At 37.9% G+C, this 23,613-nt stretch overlaps 1 protein-coding gene across 1 annotated transcript; it reads right to left on the bottom strand.

The window, feature by feature from the left end:
• Positions 1-486: 486 nt before the first annotated feature.
• Gpr37 (G protein-coupled receptor 37) lies at positions 487-22,949 on the bottom strand. The gene is made up of 2 exons (XM_003475157.5): positions 20,862-22,949; positions 487-5,119 (listed from the first exon to the last, which is right to left on the bottom strand). The coding sequence occupies exons 1-2, from the start codon at positions 21,861-21,863 to the stop codon at positions 4,301-4,303; spliced, it is 1,821 nt and encodes a 606-aa protein (XP_003475205.1). The 5' UTR covers positions 21,864-22,949; the 3' UTR covers positions 487-4,300.
• Positions 22,950-23,613: the final 664 nt, after the last annotated feature.

The following is a 23,613-nucleotide window of genomic DNA, read 5'->3' as shown; positions in this document are numbered from 1 at the left end:
TTGATTTGCAACATAAATCTGGCTAAAAAGCCCACAACAAGAGCCATACCATAACCTCAACATTTGACTGCCTTGAAATTTCATCTGCCAGAATAATTAGTTTACTGTCCTTAATCTCAGTCTCAGGCAGTCTCTGGACATAAGAAAACTTCTCCCAAGCATCACACACATCATCTGGAGTCCAACAATGCAGTCCTTCCTAGTAGAAACCTTCCAAGTGTGATCTGTACCTACAGGATTTCTATTAGCCTTCTTGTCTTCTGAGCTCTGACCAGAATCTCCCATGCAGAACAGCCTAAGGCATTTCAGTTCTACACTTTAAGGAGACTTCTTCAAACCTTTCTAAACTCTTCCCACAAACCATTCTCAAAGGCTTTTGAACCATATGGTCATGTATAGTTACCCCAATGACCTCACTCCAGTGGTACCAAATTCTGTCTTGTTTAATTTTTTCTCTTTGCTGGAACAAAATACCAACACCCAAAGTTAGGGAAGAAAAGATTTATTTAGCTCAGTTTGTGGAGGCTTCAGTCCACAATCAGCAGACTCCAAGACAGAGTGGCATATGGCAGAAGGCAACAGTTCACAGCAGCAGAAAACAGCATGAGCAACAAGAGAAAAAGGGGAGGAGAACATAGAGAAGACCCTTTCTGTGTCTTATGTTGTACATATGTGACACCCACTGGGGTGTAGCACGCACACCCATAATCTCCACATTGGACCAGAGTTGTTCCTTCCCTTGGACTTTTCCCATTTTTTTTTTTTTTTGGCCTCTTCACAATCAGAAATCAAGTCACCTTTTCCTCTGTCATTCCACCTTTTCTCCAGCACATTTCATGCATCCTACACATTTTAAAGTTTATTTATTTACATATATATCTTATTTTCAAGAAATAAGCTACTTAATGCAGGAATCAAAAAATTAATACGTTAGGTCATATATTCTAGACCAGGCACTAGACACAAAGAAGACATACATATGTTCCTTAAATTGATGCTTAAAGGAATGAATTTGAAGGGTTCAAAATTGTTAATCATGGAAGAAATTTGATATTGCATTTTTTCTGCTATACAGTTATAAAAATAGGTGCATATATTTTGAAAATAATTTTTCATTGACTCTAATGAAAGCACAAATTTATTTTGGTTAAGGTAACCATACACCATTTGTAGAGTTCTCTAATAACTTTCCTGGATTTAATCTTAGATTTAACTTTCTTTTTCTAAATGGGCAAGGAAAGACACTGGATAGATTCTGGAACAGAGAAAAAGTTTAACAAAAAGAGTTAACAATATAAAAATAAGTTACAGAAATTGCTTTTTTGATTAAAAAAACCTTTTAAATCATTATATTCTGGACAACTTATTTTGAGTTATTAAAGTATCTACTTTGAAAGAGGTAGGGTTCAATGAGAAAGTATATGTATCAAAAGGCAAGCATAAAATAAAAAAGAAATTCATGTTCCCTGCTTTAATTATGGCCCAATGCATAATAGCTTCCTTATCATTTTTCATGTCCAGACTCTCCTCATCCAGCCTATTTGTCTTCCTATTGCAGTTATGACGATGTTTCTCCAATACTCAAAAACCCTAAAAAAAAAAAAAAAAGAAAACACAAAACAGAGCTCCACTTCCTCGACTCTATCTAAACATCTTTCAAAATGTGACCCTTTTATTACGTGACCTCAATACATATTTTTCACAAGATTTCTTATCTTAACCCATTTTTGTAACTATAATAAAAAACCTGCTACTGAGTACTCTATTAACTAAAGTGGTTTATTTAAGTCATGGTTTTAGAGGCTGACAGTCCAAGATCAGGGTGCCCCACATGTATGGTCTTCGATGAGGCCCCTCTTGAGTATACCACAGTGTAATGGAGAAGTAGAAAAAGAATCAGTTGCAGACGCCAAGTGGTCTTGCTTTGTACTAACCTGCTCTGGTCTCACAGAGTTAACCTGCTATCAGTCCCATGAGACAAACTGATTCTCTTCCATGAGTGTAGCGCCTTCATGGTCCAAACACTTCTAACTGGGGCTTAAATCATAAAAGTTTTATTGTCTTCTAATACTGCCTCATTAGGACCATGTTTCTATTACATGGAGCTTTGAGAGACACAAACTATATTCAAACCATAGCAGCTTCTATGCACACAGAGCACAGGAGCCAAACTGAGCTAGTCATCTATTCTTTAGTCATGCCCAGTGATTCCTTCCTATATACCCTGCTTAACTTACTCTCTCCCCTTGCAATGTGTAGTCCTCCTGCAACATTTCATTGCCTGTTTCTGAAAGCTTACCAGGAGTTATCTCACAATGGCCGTCAAGTTCTTCTTTAGTCTGATTTCTTCTTTGACTTTCCTCTACTGTGACCAAACCTACATCTTCCTTCTGGTTAAAGGTCCTAGGTGATATCATAGTTGATTATGTGTTTGTCTTTTTCCTGCCAGTCTACCCTTCACTGGTTTTGTATGATCTCAGCCTGTTTTCCACTTATCTTTATTTACTGTAGGCAACTACATGGCAACTTTCTACATAATGTTCTCCCACTCATATTTCTTGACTTGGAAGTTATCTAAGTACAAGAAGCACTGTGAAGTCACAATTGTTTATCTGCTCTGCAGCCCAAACCTAGGTGTCCTCAAATGTTCACTTGAGAAAGCCTATCACAGGTATTGTAAGAAAACGACACCTTGTTTTTATCCTCCCTTGAGACCCTGACAAAATAGAAAATAAAATAAAACAATCCCTTTGAAGAGTATCAGACTCGGGAAAGGAGACAGTGTGAGCACTGTCATTTAGTTAATATAGGCTTATCTTGGGAAATAAATTGTCTAGTTCAGTTTTCTTTAAGTTTTCTACTACTGAACATTAGTGACTTTAAAAAACATTATGTTAAATCCAGATGAAGGAAGGCATTGACTCAGTTGTGCCAAATAGTATAGAAATCCACAAGCAGAAAACACATTATCCCAGATAGAAAATTGGGTTCACCTATCATGCAATGTTTTTCTAAGGACAGAGACATTCAATCACATGTTTGATAGCTTTTAAATATCACTGTGTCACCAGGTCACTGTCTCTGCCATCTCATTTAGACGTGTGTCCCATATGTCAGGAAACCAACACAATTGCAGCAACTTAAAACTTCCAGAGAGGCAAGAAGAGTGCATAGATTCCAAACAGAGCGGGTCAGGGTTGTAGTGGGAGTTTATGAAATGTCAACTTACAGATAGTATTTGAATATTCAAGTGTCTTAATCAGGATAAATTAAGCACATACTTTATAATTCTGCTACTTTCATTCCTCTTAAAGCAGTTAAATTATATAGATTTAATCATCTTCACTTTTTAAAAGGGGGAAAATTGCAATTCAAAGTGCTTCATACAGAATTCACAAAACTTCAAAGGCCAGTGTTTCAAGAAATCTGATGTTAAGCGCATTTTTAAAATTATTGATTCTGTCCATAATACCTTATGGGAAAACCTATAGATCTACATGCTAGTTCAGAGAATTTTTTTTAAAAAATACTTTTTTCCTACTCTGCTATTTATTTATATTTCATAAATATTTGGATGTAACTGTACATCTGTATGTGAATATTAAAAATAGTTTTGTTTTAAGATACAATATAGTTTATGAGTCATGCATATAAAATACTATTCTTAGGAAAGCTTCTTTATAACATGGCTATTTCCTGCCTTAGAGGAGAACATAATAAAACAGTAAGGTCAGTTTTAAATTGTGCGTAGAACCAGTAATTGTGTCTTTAAGGCAATTAAAAGATTTATTGAATCTTGGTTAAAAGTAGATTGACAATGACATTAAAGAATAAAGTGAAATTTATTTGGTGCTACTTTGTAAATGCCTCTAAGTACAAATCGTTTCACAATACCATATACAATATACTTTCAGTCACAATTTAAACATAAAATAACTTGCAAAACCACATAACTATCATCAATATACAATAACTACATTTTAAAAAGAAAGAAATCTAGCCAATTAGTTAAGTTAAGGTGCAGTAACTTTTTCCAAATAAAATATTAGCACCATACCAGATAAAATTATCTAAAACTATTGACCTTCTGGTTCTTCTTCAATAACTAAATATAAACACTTTTTTTTCAGAGCACAAATATTAATTTGCAAAATCAGTTCTATAGTCATTAATATGTATTTCTTTCCTTGGTTTATTATTATTATTTTTTGCATGTTTTCCTTGGAAGGGAAAAATACTAAGTAAAAATGTTCACAGGATATGAAAATTAAACAGATCTGATCAAACCCAGTACTGCTTTTCAGCAGTGAGTTCCAACTGAAGCAAAAGTGGACATCTCCCGGCGTATGGTACTGAACGGAGAGAGCTCCAGCTCTGTGGTGTATTCGTTGTCATTGTCATCACTGGTCACTGTGGAAGACTTCTGAATGCATTCGTCACAGCAACAGCAGCAGCACTCCATAAAGGCCCGGCTGAAGGGTTTGCAGAGGCAGAAAAGCAGCACAGGCGTGACACAGGACTTAAAGAACAAAAGGAACTGGCTGATGATGTTCAGTAGGTCCATTGTCTGTTGTGAAACTCCAGTGGCCATATAGGCAGTGACAATGTTGCAAATATTTTCAGGAATAATGCAGAATCCATATAGAATGGTCAGGGCTACTACTGTGCAGTTCATCTGGCTTTCTAGTTGGATCTGCCGCTTGTTCCCACGGGTGCTGGCTTTCTCTGCTTTGCGGATTTTCCTTGCAGTCACCAAAGAGCAGGTGATGGTGAAAAGTGTGGGTAAGCAAAAATAACAGCCAAAATACCACCACAGCCTTGCACTGTCATAGGTAAGGGCTAAAACGTATATAGTATCTGGTAAATTGGGTGAGATCTTTATGACACATCGTTCTGCAGGAGCTCGGCCACCAAACCCCAAATCCTCCTTGCTTAGCTGGCGGAGAACAACTTCCGGAAGTGCCAGCAGTAAAGCGCCAACCCATATGACAGCGAGTTTGGCTGTTGTGGAAGAGCAGTTTTCGATCATTTCGTAGTACATCTGTACATTGGTGGCAGCGCGGAAGCGGTCTATACACAGAGCACATAAGGTGAATGTAGTGACTCCCAGAGAAGCGACCTGTTGGGGACAGAGAACACATTCATCTGGATGCTTCTTTAAGATTAACACAGTAGAGCTGAGGGAGAGAGCCGGGAGGGAGCCAGAAACAGAGACAGAGAGAGACAGAGAGACATTTCCAGGAATGAGGCATGGATAATACATAGCTGAATCATTGTGAAAATGAAAATAGAAGAAAGAAAAAAGTTTAGCAATCCACAGCTGGTGTTATGAAAAATAAAAAGAATTGAGAGCTAGAAGCATCTATAAAGGTCACCTGGTCTAATACCATTTTATTACAGATAAGAACTCAGAGACTCTAAGAATTTCAATCACCGTGACAATGCCTATAACCAGGAGATCTAGCAAATATCTAAGGGTGTGGAAGTTATGTTCCATTTTTGTTACTGAAAAGGATGCTTGCCAGCATGGAGATTAGTAATATCCCTTACTTCACATTTGGGAAGCACCCAGGACCTTACTGTCCTCAGCAAGCTAGAAGGTTAGAGATGCTGCCCAATTTCACTTAAATGCAAAATAATGTATAGTATTTTAATATTATTTTCAAAGGCATAAATTCATGAGGAAAACAATGCAATTTAACAGAGGCCAAAATCAGTAAAAAGTTCCAATCAGAACCGAATCCCACCCATCTTTCCCTCATCTCGTCTTCCACTGCGCATTTGTCCTGGGGGCAGCTGTCTGTCTTCCTGAGGATTTGCAGTTAGTTTTAGATAGAAGGGTGGGATCATGTGTCCAGACCCCAAAGACAAGACAGAAACTTGGGGTCAATGTGTGTATTAAGGTGGAGACCTGGTTTGGATTTGGAATTCTCCCAATAACTGACATCTTTAGCAAGTAAAGAACATTTTAAAAAGAAAGACACAAGGGAGAAACTTAGTAGACTCTGCCTGCTAGAAGTTAGAGGTTGGGGAGGAGGTTTGGCATATTCTAAGTAAAAACCTGAGTTTACATGGTATTTAAGGCCAAAAATCACACCATCTACATCCTTCAGATAAAAACCCAACTGGAATTTAAAATCATCCCAGGTACCTAGGAGAGGCAAACATGAACGTACTTTATATCCAAGCCTCAGAGAAATCTCATAAAGTTCAAGGGAACCTGAATTCATAAAATCAAAAATCTATTTATCCAAGAGATAATCAGCCACTTTGGGCCAAAGTGTGCCAAAATAAACAAGTTACAGACATCAAATAAGCACATTCATTATAAAATAAACATGTTTACCAAATAAAAATAAATATGAAATACTGAAGAGTTTTAAAAGTACATATAAAAAAACATGAAAATAGAAAGATACAAAATACAATGACTATATGATCATAACCACAGGAAAATGTTGACTCCCAAAACACTTTGACACTGATTAGACAAAACACTGTATCCAGAGATCATTCCTTACATATGTGTATGCTCTAGATATCTAAATGAATCAGTAATTGAAGGTTAAGAGGCAAATATATGTTGCTGTTTCTTTCACACAGAAGTTTTTTCAGGAATATAAGTGCATGTTCCTAAAGGAAACATATTATCCATTTACATGCAAAATATTGAGCATGGTAGCTACATCCTAATGTGACATATAGATCAGCACGTGACTCAAGCATTTATCTGCAAGATAACAACTCTATGCCAAGTGCTGTGCTTGATACTGGGGATACAGTTGGGTACAAGGTATAGACTCTTTCCTCAGAAAGTCACACTCTTCCAACAAGAGGAAGGCTGATCTGGTCACAAGAGAAACACAGCAGTCACATGGGAGCATCAGATGGACTCAAATATTTTGAGACAAATTTAAATAATATTAGTGTTTAATAAATGTATTCATTGTTTATGTACTTAAACAAAGACAATAGATAGGAGGCAAAAATGTTAAAGAGCTTTCAGATAAAACATGATCCTAAAAGAAAAATCCTTAACTGAAGATAATCCTTTAAGGTATGACCAAGAAACCAGAGTACATCATTCACTCTCCCTCTGCCTGGTGGTAGGAGTATCTGAGGAGTATTCCAGTGGTGCCGTCTATGACATGAATGCTGCAGCCTACTATTTGTGATTACTGAAAGCTCTAAAAGGCTCCCATGGTAGCTCATGCCTTGACAAAAGTCAAGGAAAAAAATGAATATAATGTTAGTATCTAATTTTCTAGGATTTCATGGGATCATGTTAACAAAAGGAATACCAACTGCCTTCCAATTTTAGTGCTGAAAACATTTGCTGTTTATCTACTGCATCCAAGCTGTCACTGTCCCCAGAACTATGGCAACTTGCCTTGTGGATTCTAAGATTTGTAAGGTCAAATATCATGCTTCTTCTTATACCTATATCACACTATATCTACTAATTCTAATATAAAAAACATGGACATTATATCTATGGAATAGATAGATTCCATTACCATTCCAGTCTACCATTAATGTAGCCTGTTGCAAAATGAGATATACGAACTCAAAAAAACAAACAAACAAACAAACAAAAACGAATAAAAATATAAAAGTTCTGGATCAGCACAGATAAGGAGCTTACCACTGGGCTTTAACCACAATTCCTGTTCTTGAAGAACTATTTTTTCAGGAAATATTCCATAAACACCAATATAAGAGAAAAAAGTAAAAGCCATTTCTACATTTGCCTTTTGAAAATTAATGTTTCAAATTAATGAGATGCTCATCTTAATGGAAAATTTTGCTTCATTCCTATACTGAGACCCAAAACAATTCTAAAGTTGAGCTCCACTTTGTACAATTGTCTTCTGGTCATATATTTCTAATGTCAATAATTGCTATATTGGAGAAATCTGAGAAGGGTCCGCCATTCATTCCCAAAGTCTACATCAAAAAGTGCCATGTGGAAATTGCAGTAGTTTATTTTACACTTGTTTTGTGTGCTAAAGAGAAATCTCAGTGGTCCTCTGCCAATGAGCTACAACCCCAGGCCTTTTTACTTTTTATTTGGAGACAGTTTTCCTAAATTTTGAGGCAGTATATGTTTGTTATCTGTATTTAAGTTTTTCAAATGTTTTGATTCATTTCTCTCAAGAATGTAACAAAAAGTTTTTGAATTAGTAAATGTATGCAAATCTTCAGCTTCTTTCTATATAGTTTTTGTTAAGACAAAGCTGTGTGTGCTTTTTTGTGTCACTATATATCATGAAGCAAACTACAAATATGAAGTTACTAAGGTTTTAGGTTTCACATTCTTCTTAAATTAAGAGTAGCATTTCTATTAAAATGAAAGCTCAGTAACAAAATCCTGGAGCCTCCAAGAACAGGCAGTCTATTAGAGGCTCAGAAGATACATTGTTGGCATTTTTCTATCATCATTTACAAAGAACATGCAACACTTAAAGAATATAGCATCTTCTCTACTAATATCCTTAATTATAATTATAGAGATTTTCAAAATTCTGGGCCAATTATCATTAATGGCAGCATTTACATCCCTACCTCAAAGTCACTTACAGAGCATTTTGTGAGAGCAAATGGATGTGGGTGGATATGTATTAAGATGGTTTTGTTAGATTGCTAGCTCCTGAGCTCTCCAAAGCCGTCCTGCATACCCAGTCTTCATTAGAAGATGCTCCCTGCTTTGAAAAGCAAAACATTTTACAGGTTCCTTATATTCCCTCCATCTCACAGGAAAACAAAAGCTAGGACAAATTTTAAGCAAGTTATGTTACGACTTTTCACTGAGAAGCTTTTATACAAATTTTATTTGAAAATTCTCAGTTCTTCAGACACAGTCCCAAAACCTTTAATAATGAGTTATAATCTCTAATATATTTGATCTGCAGTCTCCTTGACAAATAATGGAAAAGGGGAGGACGGGATGCCTTCCCTGTTTGCATACACCAAATTCAACAAGCTTTTGCTCTCCAGTTGTTTACTATGATAGCCTTCTCTGCAGTTAGGATCTAGCTAAAACAGGATGAGCAGTCCAGAAAGGTCACAAGAACAGCAGAGATAAATGCTGAAGGAGTCAATAAGGAAAGCAGAGCTATCCCCAAAACAGATAGTGCTTGTCACCCAGATGCCAAGTCTTGTCATCAGTTCTGTCCTGTTGCCACTGCCTGCAGTACTACTTCAGATATTTTCTGTAAATGTACATATATGTCAAACTTTATACTGTGAAGGAGCAAAAAATGTGCAAAGGCTTTCGCACTACTTTCCCAGATTATTTTATGTCTTTAACATGTGTGATGTTTTAAATACATACCTCAGAAATTATTGATAAAATCTGTCTGCATAGAGATGCTTGCCTAGTTTCTGTTTACCTAAATATAAAACCTGCCCATGTAATTAACATTCTAAATGTTGGAGTAACATGAAAAGACTTCATCACAATATTTAAATATATTTGTTTATGTAAAGTGTATTAAAATTCTATCAAGAAGAATAGTGTGATTATATGCAATTATAAAACTGTATCATGAATGTTGGATCTTTTGCATTTAATGACCATATCTGATTGCTAAAATTCGATATCACTGAGAAATATGCTCTTGGGAGGAAAGCTATTAAGCTTTGGCTTAGATGGGTAGTTCTTTGAAGCAACATCCTGAGGTAGAATGAGCAAGATGCAATCACTTATGAATTAAATTGCAATGGGAGGCATAATTAACATCAATAAAAGCAGAACTGTAAACATTTTTAATAGCATGACTATTAATTCTGAAAATCTCAAGATGAGAAAAAAGTTAGAAGCAGATAATGTTAACCATTGGAGAAAAATATTGAGCATTTTGAGGGGACTGGCATCAAAATTCAGAAATGACGAAGGGAATCAAAGTAAACAACTTTAAGCTCTATCTTGCAAGCAACAATGTTCTGCTGTCCTTTGTATTCCAGAGTAAGAACAATGCAGTTCCTTCAGTTCCTGCTCAGTCAACATCCAGAGCAGTAATGTAACAATTCAGGCAGCTGCAACCACCTACAGCACAGTGCTGCTCCAAGGTACAGGCGGGACACAGTGAAGACAGAAGCCTGAGAATGTGCAGAAGCTAGTGGCAGTCTGGATACTCACATGCAGGACTGTCACTCTTGATCACTGCAGTACTGCTACTCTTCCCACTTTAGTAGCCTTACACTCTATTCCTTTGCTCTCAGTGGCAAAGAGTACTGTATTAGCTCAATGCTATATATGTGTATATGTGGGTATTTTTCCAAGAAACCTATAAAATATGCTATTTCGACAAGGAGTAGTGGTGCACAACTGTAATCGCAACACTCCAGAGAATGAGGTAGGTGGGTGGTGAGTTTAAGGAAAACTTTAGGTACAGTAAAAGATCCTGTCTCAGAAGAAAAACAAAACAAAGCAAAAACCATACATTATACTATGGTTACATCTAGGAACTACCATGAGTAAGGCACAATTTTTGTCCTCAGGACAAAAAATGTCTTAAATAGCCTTCACTTGCTGCCATGCAAGCAACATGTAAGTTTACACAGGCATGACTCATTAAAGTCTTTGGTAGACTAGACTGAACAATTTCTGGCATGCTTGCTGTGGAGACTCCTTGATCTTCATGTACCCATGAATGCTTGGAGACTGTAGCTCAGAATCACTGCTTTTTCAAGATTGAGAGACAAACGAAATTTCAAAAAAAAAAATGTCTTGGAAAATTACTACAGGTGTCTAACTAGCTTCCCAAACTGTTCAAATTATAAAACATCCCAAGATATAGTATTATTTCAAAGATTATGATCTAATTTATTGCAAATATCATCTATTTCCTATCTAGTTTATTAGGCTAGGATGACCTTGCAATTTAGCAGTTTGAACTATACATTAATAACTCATGACAGTAGAGATTTAAGACATGCATTTAAATTTATGCAATACTAGGATGATGCACAAAAGCAGAATTTGAAGAATGAGGATCTTCATATGCTTTCTATTATTTCTGTCATACACAGTTACCTTTATAAAACTGTAAAAGATTTGTTCCTGTGTGGGGAAAAACAGCCCTGAAAAGAAGCTGATTAGCTTCATATATTACTTTAGTCATTTATAAGATCATTTAATGTTTCAACGAGTTACTTAAATTTTCTCTTGCAAGCTAATGCATTTTAGAGATAAAGTTAATGCTTTTGCAATATTTGCTAATTTGGAGATTTATAAAGTATTGGAGAATGAATATTAAGTGCTTAAATCATGCATACTAAAAATAGCTTCATAATATTCCATACTTTAAATGTATTGCTAAATCAAACTAGATTCAATTTTGAAATAATCTTGAAAAATTTATTCCTAATCATACTCAAAATACAACTGGCTTAAATTAGTGACTATATTCAGTTGACATTCAATGCTATGACAGATGAATTCTCATCTCCCTCTTGCCTCTGTTTCCTTAGTAAGGAGCAAGATAACATTTCTTTCTTTCTTTACTGTGTATGCTGAGGAGATAAATCACTGGAAGGAAAATAGAAAGCTAATAGTTGAACTCAAAAATTTAGTGGAAGTTTTGAGAATAGCTTCTAGAGTTACCTTCTAAATTTTGTTACAGAAAAAAAAATAACAATGAGTACTACTCTGATCATGAAAAAGAGGCAGCACGAGTATAGCCACTTGCATGGAAATGTTGAGTTTGTTAGCTAGTTCCTTATTACTACAAGATCAGATTTAGAGACTTCAACCCAGTAGTTAAGAGATCCATTTGAGACAGCAATTTTATAATGCCACTGGAAAATTAATCTAGACATCAAAATTTGTGACAACAGTTTGGGGAAAGACTTTGGGAAAAGACACAGGGTAAAGCTATCAATCCATAACCAGAAAAAAAAAAAAATTACTGCTTTTTCCATATAAGTTAGGTTAACGGTTTCCTTTGTTTCTGTTAAAAATAAAACAATCAAAAACACACTTATAAGGCTAGACACTTAATATAGAAGACATAATTTATAAATTAAGATATAACTGGATTTCCATGCTCTTGCTCTTTGAGTGTCTAATTCAGTGCAAATATCATTCCTTGGGGTATACTGGCAAATAGATTTATACTACATCAAATCCCTTTTCATTCAAAATGATTAAAAAAAACATAACATGTGTCTTAGGTATGGCTCCAGTTCTCAGAAGCTCGCTGCAGAAAGCCAATGAAGAAATAATTAAGAATGAGAATGAGCTATGAAACAGGCGACACATCATCTAAAGTGCAGTACAACTTGTATAAGACCGATAAAATAAACCTTCAGCTACAAGTCATTGACCAACAGTGAAGAAAAAACAATGTACTGCTAAGCAAAAGTTTGTTCATGTGAAATTAAATCTCCATGCTTAAGTATAGTGAAATGACTGACACAAACTAATTTTTAGAAAATTAGGAAATTTCTAAACAAGGTCATGACGACTGAACTTTAATCTAACTTCTATTTTACATCAAAATGTTGAAGGCAACAATTTATGTGTTGTCCTTTGTTTACAAGTAGCCCTCCTTCAGTAAAAAAGGCATTATTGTCCAGGGAACCCATTCATTTGGGCCATGAATGATAATCTATTGTAAGTCAGTAGTTACAGGACTAATAACCAACCAAGGGAAACACAGGATGAGCAAAAATAGGTTCCTCTGAAACTCTAAATGGTTTGAGCCTGCATGCTTCTGGTTTCCTTTGCCATTTTCCATAAGCCTGTTCCTTGCAGCACTCCAGGGCAATTTCCCCACAAAAAAAATGGCACTGCTTTGAGTACCACCGAGGAAAGTGTGTTTATCAGACCGCTATGAATAAGATGACCTTTATCAAAAGGTCTTCCGTTCAGAGAGCAAGCAGAGACATGGCAGTGACACATGTTGAATGGTTTTCAAACCAAAGACGGAGTAGAAGAGTTACCTCACACTTTATAACCGTGCACAAATCTCTGCAATTAAGAGGAGTTCTTCATGGCCAAACATCCACAGAGAAGGATTCTCACCTTTATTAACATTGCTGATACTTAATTGAACACATCCTCATATAATAAATATTCATTTATGTGTATTACATGAAAAAAGATTTTAAAGCCAATATTTTAAAGGCAATTGTAACTCTCTGTTGTAATTATTACCTTATTTTCACCTTTGCTTTCACTGAAGCTTAATAACACACACATACTTATTTAAATAGCAATTAATTCTATTTTAAACTGCTATATTAGCCCAAAACTTGTCTAGATTTCATAATTTCTTTTCCCTTTTATAGCCAGTTTAAACTAATGTTTCCTATCAAATATGACTTTAGCTGCACAATAAATCTCTTATATAGTTAAAAATGTTCATTTAAATATAACTTGTCTAACATTATAATTCAACTATGGATTAATCAAGCGTCCATTGTACAAAATGCAAATAAGCAAGACTAGTGTCATTTGTCCAAAGAAAAAAGCTACCAAGTGGAGTCACACTGTCTAAAATTTTATATTCCATACATATTCTCGGTAATTATAAATTTATCTCAAAATGAAATACCTCTTTTAAAATCATAGTCTGCTTTTCCATACTTGGCATTAGTAGGGTCTGTATAGTCAATCATCATGTGATCTGGTATTTTAGCTATATACCTAGAGGTTCTGATAAGTATCCCAAAAGTAGTAATGAATTTTCACCTACGTCACTTCGTTACTATGACAATGATTTCTACGTCAATGTATCCAAACTAAAAACAAATTTTTTTGTAGTTGGGTAGTTATGATTTGAAAGATAGAGAAAATCATATTTTCTCAGATGAAATTTCACAGCTGTCACCAAAATTCCATCATTAGTGGAAGTCCACTGATATAGATGTATACTTCCTTCATTTAATCCTATTATAAAAGTCAAATATTTCTAAATCTCACAACTCAGTGTGAGCTAATTAACAGATGGCTTCCTAGAAGAGATGAATTGAACAAAGGAGAAGACAGAAGAAGTAGAGGAAGGGACATTGAAGAGGAAGGGTACTGAAAGGAGCTTATTTTGTGAAAGAGTGATAACCTAAGAAGTCTATTTGCAAGTAACAATCTTGAATAGAGTCATAAACCTATAGAGAATGACTCATTCCAGGTATGGATCAAATTAATGGCTCTGGCTTCATTAAAGCCATGAACCATCTATGTGTCAAGGTAGATATCAGTGAAAGTTATCACAAATTCATATACTCCAAGTATCCTTAAGAATAAGCCCAGTACTGGGGAATGTCTGTACCTTCTTCATAAATGGAAAGACCCCTGTATTTTAACCTACAGTATTCTCATTCTCTACTCTATTTAGAAATTTTAGATGACATCATCTCTTGGCACAAAGAACACTATTTTAATTAGGATATTTAAGAGTTGGCCTCGGTAACAAGGTTGAGTTAATTATGGGACCTTGACAATTCTTGGGACATGAAATGACAAGAGCATCCTAGAGGACAGCAGCAGAAGTGAAGCTCCAGAGACAAACTTCAGAGCCCAGCAGCCTGTCCATCTCTCTCCCCCAAAAGTCTACCTCTCAGACACAGATCCGTGTACTTCCATGGGACACTGTCTAGTTGTCAGTGTCATTAAAGATACAAGAATTCCATGAGGTGTATGCTGTACTAGCTTGAAGAGCAAGGCAGACCCTTACTCACTGAGCCTTGAGCAGACTCAGAAGATCAGACTTGTTTTACTTTTCCAGACATATGTGCATCCTTTTCTCTGTTGAAGGATATTTTCTCAACATAACCAGACACCTTGGAGGCAGTCAAGAACTCAGGTTAAATTACCGCACTCAGTTTGGGCTTGAGTGATGAATCCAGTTCTTAGTAGCATTGATTCATTTCCCACATTCGACATAGCATCCAAAGTATCTCCTTTGTCAGCCTTCCTCCCTAACTTCTCTTAAATCAAATTAAATACTGTACATGTTGAGATTTTAGGAAAATAAAAAACCTCAATTTAATGTACTATCATTACAATAGTAACTATGTTAAGAAAAATTTGAAATATGATTGATTTAATGTTCGTATGGCTAGTAAAGACTGATAATTGCAAAGCAGAAATTGCTATTTTAGGCACTGACACAAACTTGGTATTTTAAAGTAATTTCTATGTCTTATCAGCTAATTACCTTGTCAATTGTTGTTACTGTCTTCCTGTGTCAGGAAAGATAAAGCAAAAGAGCAAACACATACTAAAATATTTTCATTCTTTTAATTTTTTATCATAGATAAAGGTTCTATGGGTAATTATAAATACTAGAAGAATATAATTTGTGAGAAAGGAACATAGCGTTCACTTGAATTTTTCATAACTATGCAATTGTGAGCTGTCCCATCACAGGGCCATTCCTGAAGTCTCACAATGCTTTGTTCCAACCTCTATTATAGCATTTGTATTGCTTTTCTATAACTTTAATAGCAGTAACTCATCTATGATAGTCATCTTTGGAAACTTCCACCTCTTTTCCTCCATCTCTTTTTGCTCACTGCTAACACAGTACCTGTCATTGAAGAAAAGCCCAATAAATGTGCGATGATTGAATGGATAGAGACTCAATGCCTGCATGATGATGTATATGAAAAATTATAGAAAATAATAAATTATTCACACAATCCCTTTGTTGGGTTCTACATTTCATATCTCCTTAAAAGCTAAGTGTCAGACAATGTATCTGAAAGGAAGTAAACAAAAGTCTTGTTTATACCTCATTGACAAGCTTTAGAAATTTTAGAAATCAAGTTAACTTTTTAAAATTTGAATATCATCTATTTTAGTTTTTATGTGAAATCCAAATAGAAACATTTTTCTTTCCTAGCAGAATCATAAGATAAATATTTGGACTTCCATGAAATGTAGAAAATGATTACAAAGGAATTAATGAGAAGTCATAAAACATTTGTGAAGCACCATTCTCATATACTTGGTCCATTTTCCTGGAGAATGTTATCAGTAGCTTCCAAATTACTTCTAAGTCTGCATGTTTCCAATCAAAAGCCCACCAGAATATCTAATGGCTAATCTACTGTTCAAGTAAGTTTAACCTCTTCTGTGATAAATGTGCTATTACTTGAATATGGAGATTCTAGGGAAATCTGTATAAGATCTCATACATATATCATGATATTTTCAGCCTCCAATATCGTCCTTTCTGATTCAGTGCTATTGCAACCTAGAGCAATGAAAGAAGCATTTGTTTCACTAGTTTAAAACCAGTATTTCTAAAATCAGTATTTCTAAAGCCATTGGAGAAGTTGGCTTTTGCCACCGTTTTCTAGATTTGTCACATCCTATCCCTGGAACAGAGGCCTGGTGAGATGCATTCCCTTGATGTGTCCTGCATTCTCAAATAGGAATCATCCCAATGAAACAAAAATACAGATAGACCTGTGATTGTCTTAGCTCTAGTTGAAGGCTTTGTCCTACTATACAGGTATAAATTCTTTAAACTAAAGAGTCACCTAGATCATTCAGAACCCCCAATTAACATTCCAAGTATGAGAGAAAATACTTGGAAGTGGATCTGAATCATGTGATATACTGACTCTGAATGGCTCCCATCCATCAAGTAATAAGCAATGAGCTATTCCAGTTGGCATAGTCAATGCTTGAACTGCTAGGTTTAAACATCTGTTAGAAACTAAAGTAAACGACGCATTAGGGAACTCCTCTACCATTTGCCTTCTGCAATACACGCTCAGGCCTCCATGTCTACTACAGACACACGGACACTCACATCACATTCCATTGTGTCACACTTCTTCCACTTTTATGATGAGCTATTGTGAAATGCTGTATCCTTGATGATGGCCTTCATCCATCTCAATCTTTCCTCTCACATCCCCACTTTTCCTCCTACTATATTTGCCCTTGGTCTTGGTCTTTATGAGACTTGTCACAAAAATATCATAATTCTAGAAGAGAAAAGGAGGAGTCATCTATTACAACAGTTCTCAGAACACTGCCAATCAAATCATTAAAATCTTTGATAGACACTGGAAGTTAGGTGTTGTCTTCATGCCTTAGGACAGTAAGATGAAGTCAATAAAATAAATGAACAGAAACTGCTGAGTCTGTAATTTGTAATAAAAAAAACCTCTTAGTTTTCAGTACAAACCCAATTCTTCTCAGATCATGATAATATCCAAGCTGAAAAGAAGAAAAAAGCAATAGAAAGAAAAAGAGGAGGAAAACAAAAGAGAGGAGAGAAAATGGGTAACAAGGAAACTTGAAGATAACATTTGAAATAAAGAAAAGTTTAACAGTAAAATTATTTTGAAAAACACGAACTACATTCCTGGAAAATGATAAAGCCTACATTATAAATCAGTAAGAGTATGGTTAAATTTTTAAAAGGAAGAGTTAATATGTGAAATAAATAGGAAGTGAAGAAAATGAAACATCTAGAAATACGAAAAAGTCTATATACCAAATGGTTTTTAGAGATTTGAGGTCAAGGAGAAAAGTATTAGAGGTGAAAATTTAGATCATTCCAACAAGCATAACATTTGTAACCAGCTTAATAATCTAACATACTATGTGATTTTAAGAACACAATATACAACTATATAATTTATTCAGTGATTAAAATAATTATGTTTGATGTATTAAAATGTATAGTTGTCTCATATTATTGCAATTTTAAAAATTAGACAGCTACCATCTGTTGAACTTAGTATGTTTATGAGAAATAAGATGACACTTAAGAACAGAAAAGGTCACAAATTTTGTCATGTAGCAAATAATATCAACTGGACTTTCAGGTTCAGTGCCTACTGAATAGGTTCAACACTAATAGAATAATAAAAATGTTATTTTCTTTGTAGTAGAGATAGAAACATTTTTAAAAGATGTTAAGGAGCAGAAAGGAAAACAAAAAACACTCACTGGATCCAACTTTTGTCTCATAGGTATTAGTCTAATAGGAAAAAATATCAACATGAAGCATTTAGGTTAAGTGTCTGCCTGCCACTTGATAAGTATATTGGCTTAGGATGGTTATTTCCCTGCTTCAAGCCCTGAGTTTCATTAGTAAAATGAGTGGGATCCATTAGAATGTCATATGCTTCTAATTTAATATAGTAACTGAAAACCCACAGAAACAGATACTATGGCTCTCCACCCAGACTGTTCCTTCCCAAAGTTCTTTAGGAATGAGGCATTGTTTCTTACTTTAGCTGTGCAGTGGATACAGTTCTTTAAAACATCCCACTCTAGGAACTGACCTTGATCAAAGAGATCCACCTACTTCAAGATTATATCCCATTCCTGGGAGGAAATTGTATCCAGTGAGTAGTTCAGTGAGAAACACAAAAGCTGAGGCCTCTTAGCTCAGTTAAGGACATCTGTACATGGTCCCTCAGCCCTGCAGTTCCTATGGTGTCAACTGAGTTCTCTGTAGCAACCGCAGCACAATTTAATTTCTTCCTCAGTCCCACCCTGTTTCCTTTGGAAATTCCTTAGGGATTCCCTGACAGGTGGTGAGCTGCAAAGCATGCCCAATAAATCTCCATTCTGGGATCTGTTTCTTCAGGAATCTGACATGGGACAGGCACTCAATTTCTGTTATTTCTGTGAAAATAGCAGTGCATCTGGGAGCTAGAAATTCTTTATTTTGAAACCTAGACTGTTGTTCTTGGCTATGAGGAATTATGAATCTGATACTATTTTCCAATAATTATATTTGTAAAAATTCTAAGTATTATAAAATTATTTGCAAGGAATAATTTACATAGGGACATAGAAATACATGTTAGGACTGTCATTCACTCCTCTAACAGCAAAAAAGTATATATGACTTTTGATACATACTATAACTTTACAAAAAAATTGAAATTTTTAACTCTTTACTTATCTAGGAAAAACAAAGCTTAAAACCAGAGAGCACTATAAATATGGGGGTAACTAAGTAAAACTATAAACAGATTTTACTAACAATAAAAATGATAAAAACAAAATATTCTTAAGAATCAAAAATTAAGTTAAATACAAATAGGAAAAAGTACCAAAATATTTTTTTAAAACTCTCAGAGAGAAATAAAATTAAATCATACTAAATGCTTAATTGATACATTTAGATCTCATAAAGCTAACTTAAACGTTTATATTCTTTCCTGAATTGGTTGGCATTTTAACTGAAAGTTTCTTTGAAGAACTTTGACACTTCTTTTTATTCTCTCCCCAGTTTCTTTCTTCTGTCCAATCTCTATTGTTTTTCCAGCTAACATATAAATGTCTACATGTACAATATCAATACTTTTCCAGTGAGACAAGCTAATACACTTCTTTCTTGTTGGAAAACCTCCTCTGTTCACTTTGGCGTTCATTTTTAAAGCCCTTTCTGCATAAGTCCATTTTTTCCTGTGTTATTCAAATGAACAATCAGAGAAATCCTAAATGGAAACTAACCTCGAGAAGGCAATTAGCAGATAGACATGTATTATCTAATGTAAATTCCAGCACCTCCTCCTGAGTTCAGAAATGAACTATCTTTCAAACAAATGTAGATGTGTCAGAGATACTTCAACCTTGGCAACCAGGGCATCATGGGTCCTGGTAAAGTAGCAACAGCTGATTTAGTAGCCATGAAATGATTCTACATCTGATTCCTGTCAGGATAACAGAGGGTCTTATTTACAGTCTTGCTTTGGTCCTTCTAAGTAAGTACTGTTTTCTGTTTACTTATCCTCTAGCTCTAGGCCTTGGAACAATGTTGAACACAGTGTCACTGGCCCTGGTGCCAGGCAGGATCAGGGACTCTGGAATATTTACAGTTTCCCTTCTTCTGCTCCCATAAAAGAAATGGACAGTCTGAATGAAGAAAATCAAGGGCCAGCTGGCTAAAAACACAACTGGCAGAAAGACACTTGGGCCTCTTCCAAGAGCTGGTGTTTAAAGAGAGGCCGTTTAAAGAGCAAATTCCAACTATCACAATAACTGTTCAGAACACTAGCTGTAAGAAAAAGCAGCAAAATCTTAGTCAAAACAATTTTCATTCCCAAAATATGGAACCTATTACATGCCTCCTTCATCTTAAAGAGTTTACTAGCCTTGGAGTAAACCCCTTTAATAGTCAACCTGATGTACACACAATAAATAACAAATGTATACAGCAGACTTGGAAAAAGTTAAACAGATTTCTTGCCATGCTGCCTCAACTCTTACCTTTTGCTTACATTTATTCATACGAAAGTAATAAAATTGTTAAGAAATTGCAAAGAAAAAAAAAATAAGAAACGATCTAAGAGTTTAGGTGAAATAACATGGAAGTCAGCCAAACACTTAAACTAATTTGAGAGGTTATTAATGTATTAGAAGGCCAACAGACAAAGATTTTCTTCTTCTTCTCTTTTTAATAGCTACTCAAACTTTAGAATTAAAGAAAAGATGCAATAATTTTCCTAGAGAAGGGATAGATCATAGTGAAGCATAAGTAATCTAGTATATAAGTGCTTTTGGGGGGGTTAGGATCTGATATGGGCAATCATGGACTCGTCATTATTTAATCCTGGAATCTTTGTTGGGTACTAAATCAAGAAATATACACAACACCATATTCAGAAAAATAAATCTATCATCCAAACAATTGCGTACATCGTGGATTTTTTTCACATTCCAGCAGCAGGTGAATTTGAAAGTGATTTAGCAAGGCTGCCTCTTTTTCATGTGGATATACACATGCACAGAAGATTAGAAAGATAAATGAAGGAGGGACCCAAAGAAAAAGCCAAGAGGCTCAGCCAGGTAGGTGGTTCAGCGGAAGTTATTTAATGCCATAATCCTGGAAATGAATATAACCAAAAGCCCGAGACCCCCTAGAAGGAGTTACCTCGATATAGGGCACGATCTTGCAGGAAAAGTCTTCCAACAGCCACTTCTTGGTCAGCTCATGGAAGATGACAAGTGGAAGGCAGAAGAAGATAATGAGAAAGTCCCAGAAGGCCAGGTTGGCCAACAGGGAGTTGGAGATGCTCCGCATGTAGTAGTTGTGACACACGATGCACATCACCGCCAGGTTGCCAATGATGCCGGTTCCAAAGATCACTACGGATAAACACATGACGGCATAGGCTCCATAGGACGCCGGGGTCAGCGGGTAGAAGGGGTTCTTCAGTCTCACGCGCCGGTTGGTGCTGTTCCCGCGGCGTGGACCCTCGCGTTCGGGGACATCTTCAATCAAGGACCCATTCTGGGGTAGCGCCCTGCCAGGGGGTGCAAGTGTCCGTCCTTCGTGCCCTGTGGGTCCTGACTTGTGGCGCGAGCTCCGGAGTTTCCCGGCTCTTCTCGGCCAGTAGTAAAGATCGCTGGCTCCAGGTTCCGTCTTCACGTTCTGCTCCTGACTGCGCCAGGAAATGCTAGCGCCTCTGGAACTTCTCTCTTCCTCCTCTGAGGTCTGAAGGAGGAGTTGGAGGGCCGTGGGGTTCCCTCTCCCCAACTCTCCAGGGTGCTCCTGACCCCGGGCACCTCTCCACCTACCGGCGCCAGGTGGAGGTCCCGCGGGCCCGGCTGCCGACGCCTCCGCCCCTGCACCTGCACCAGCACCGGGGTCACCGCCCGCGGCCGCCGCCAGGTCCCGGGAGGGCGCTGCGCGCACCGCCGCCTCTGCCTGCGCCCGGGGCTCACGGACTCGAAGAACCTCTCTTGCAGAATTTCCTGGTCCCCAGGCATCCCTGTTGCGACGCTGGAGCAGTGCAGGTGAACAGCTCTCCCCCAGACAAGTTAGGTTTCTGGGAGCAGGAGCAAACCAGAGGGCGGAAGAGACGGAGATCTTGAGCAACAGCAGAAGCAGCACCCGCGACGTGCGAGCCAGGAGCGCGCCCCGGTCCCTCATGGCTTGGCGAGGGCGCACCCAGCAGCCTCTGCTGTCTTTTAGAACCTACACCTGCTGCCTAACTTGCTGCGGAGTTAGACGCATGTCACCCACTCTCCCATGCCTGGGCAGCAGGAGACCCGGGATGGGGGAGAGCGAGGGATGGGTCTTGGGGTCACACCCACCCTACAAGCCTTCCTCTTTTGGCGTCCTGTGCATTTCTCAGCCAAATCCAATCCAAGCTCTGTGTACCCACAGGGTCGGCGACGGAACTGCTGCTTCGGGTGGCTGACCTTGAAAAGTTGCAAACAACACCTGATTGTTGATTAATGTTGCGACTGGATGAAATCCGGACAAAGCCCCACGCTCCTTCCTGGCTTTGGAAGTGGTTGCCTTCTTGGAAACAGTTGCTCTGCCTATTTACAGCCTCTCGATTGTGCTTTATCCAGTTCCAAGCTGAGACTCCAGAAAGAGAGAAAAACCAGTCCCCTCCCGCAGATGAGTGTCAGTCACAATTCCATCCCCTGATCGCTGGAAACAGGTTGCAGTCAGACTCAGGGTTGACGCGCCGGGGAAAGTCCCGTCCCACCTAAGACCAGTGACTTTAAAAGCTACTGATGCCAAGAAACCGGATTCTAAACCTACGACCACTGTCAAAGTTGCTTGTCCACCAGCTCAAAGACGACGAAAGGGAGGCACAGACTGCAGGGTCAATTGCTCCTGCGGAGAAGCGAATCGCCGCAGGCAGCGAGGCAAGAGGGCGCTGCTCCTCGGCGGACAGCACCGCCGGCCACAGGAGCTCGTCACTTGCACCGCGGGCGCAGCCCGGGCGGAGCGTGTGGTGCCTGGAGCCGCCGCGGGCGAGGCGGTGCACGGCCGGGAAGGGGGAGGTGGCCCGGCGTCTCCCGCGGCTCCAGCGCTGCGCGCGCCCGCGAGACCGAAGCTCAGCTGTTTGCCTCCTCCCCCTTCTCCTTCTCCAGAGCGAGATCCTGGTTTGTGGGGAGACGGGATCCCCTGGTGGTTTACCACTCACTGAACCCACGCGCATTTCATTCAAGCCCTTTGGAGTGGCGAGGGAACGGAATGGAGGCGCAGAGCCTCCCGGGCTGGGCCAGGGATGAAGTGGCCAGGTTAATTGCCCAGAGGCAGGAACCAGCCTCGCAGGTCCCGGGGCGGGGTGAGGGGGCGGGGCTGAGGGAGGGGAGAAGGGAGGAGGGAGGGAAGGAAGAGGCCGGCAGAGGCAGGGAAAGGTGAGACCCGGGAGTCCTCAGGGAACCAGGGAGCACGGTGCGCATGCCCAGGCCTCCGGAGTAGTATGGTGAGGAGCTGAGCTCTTCAGATAATCCCCAGGGCTGAGCTGAGAGGATTCACTCCTGAAGAAAGAGCATGCGGTGCAGGGTAAGCAGAGCCAGAGTGTACTATTATCTTTATCACTGACTTGGAACGCATCCTACGGGGTTACTTCCAACCACCCAGAGCACCGCCGTCGGGAGCATGACAGGAGGGGAAATTTACTTGGACAGCACCCCCAGCAGGCCACGTCTTTCCAACCTTTAGTCTACATTCATCAGTCTGTCATAGCTGTCAGGATGTAGCTGATAAACAAACGTCAAACAAATTGACTACCAGAAAATGATCAAGGAAGAAATAAACGTAAAAATGAAATAAATAAATAAAACGCATCTACATGTAAGAGAGAAAATATAAAGATGCAAAATGTGTCAAATCTGGCCTTCCAAAAAGTGTTCGAATCCTAATCTAAACCTTGTGA

Source organism: Cavia porcellus, unplaced genomic scaffold, assembly GCF_034190915.1.
Source record: "Cavia porcellus strain 051 isolate PalLab524CR breed Dunkin Hartley unplaced genomic scaffold, mCavPor4.1 scaffold_2, whole genome shotgun sequence".
Taxonomy (NCBI): Eukaryota; Metazoa; Chordata; class Mammalia; order Rodentia; family Caviidae; genus Cavia; species Cavia porcellus.
The sequence above is the reverse complement of the archived record's forward strand: the minus strand, read 5'-3'. Positions and strand labels throughout refer to the sequence as shown.

Bases quoted from the DNA above. Each gene is read 5' to 3' on its own strand.
- Gpr37 (XM_003475157.5), bottom strand. From the start codon at position 21,863: ATGAGGGACCGGGGCGCGCTCCTGGCTCGCACGTCGCGGGTGCTGCTT. The intron at 5,120-20,861 runs GTAACTCCTTCT...TGTCCCCAACAG, and splicing joins AGATCGTGCCCTATATCGAG to GTCGCTTCTCTGGGAGTCAC.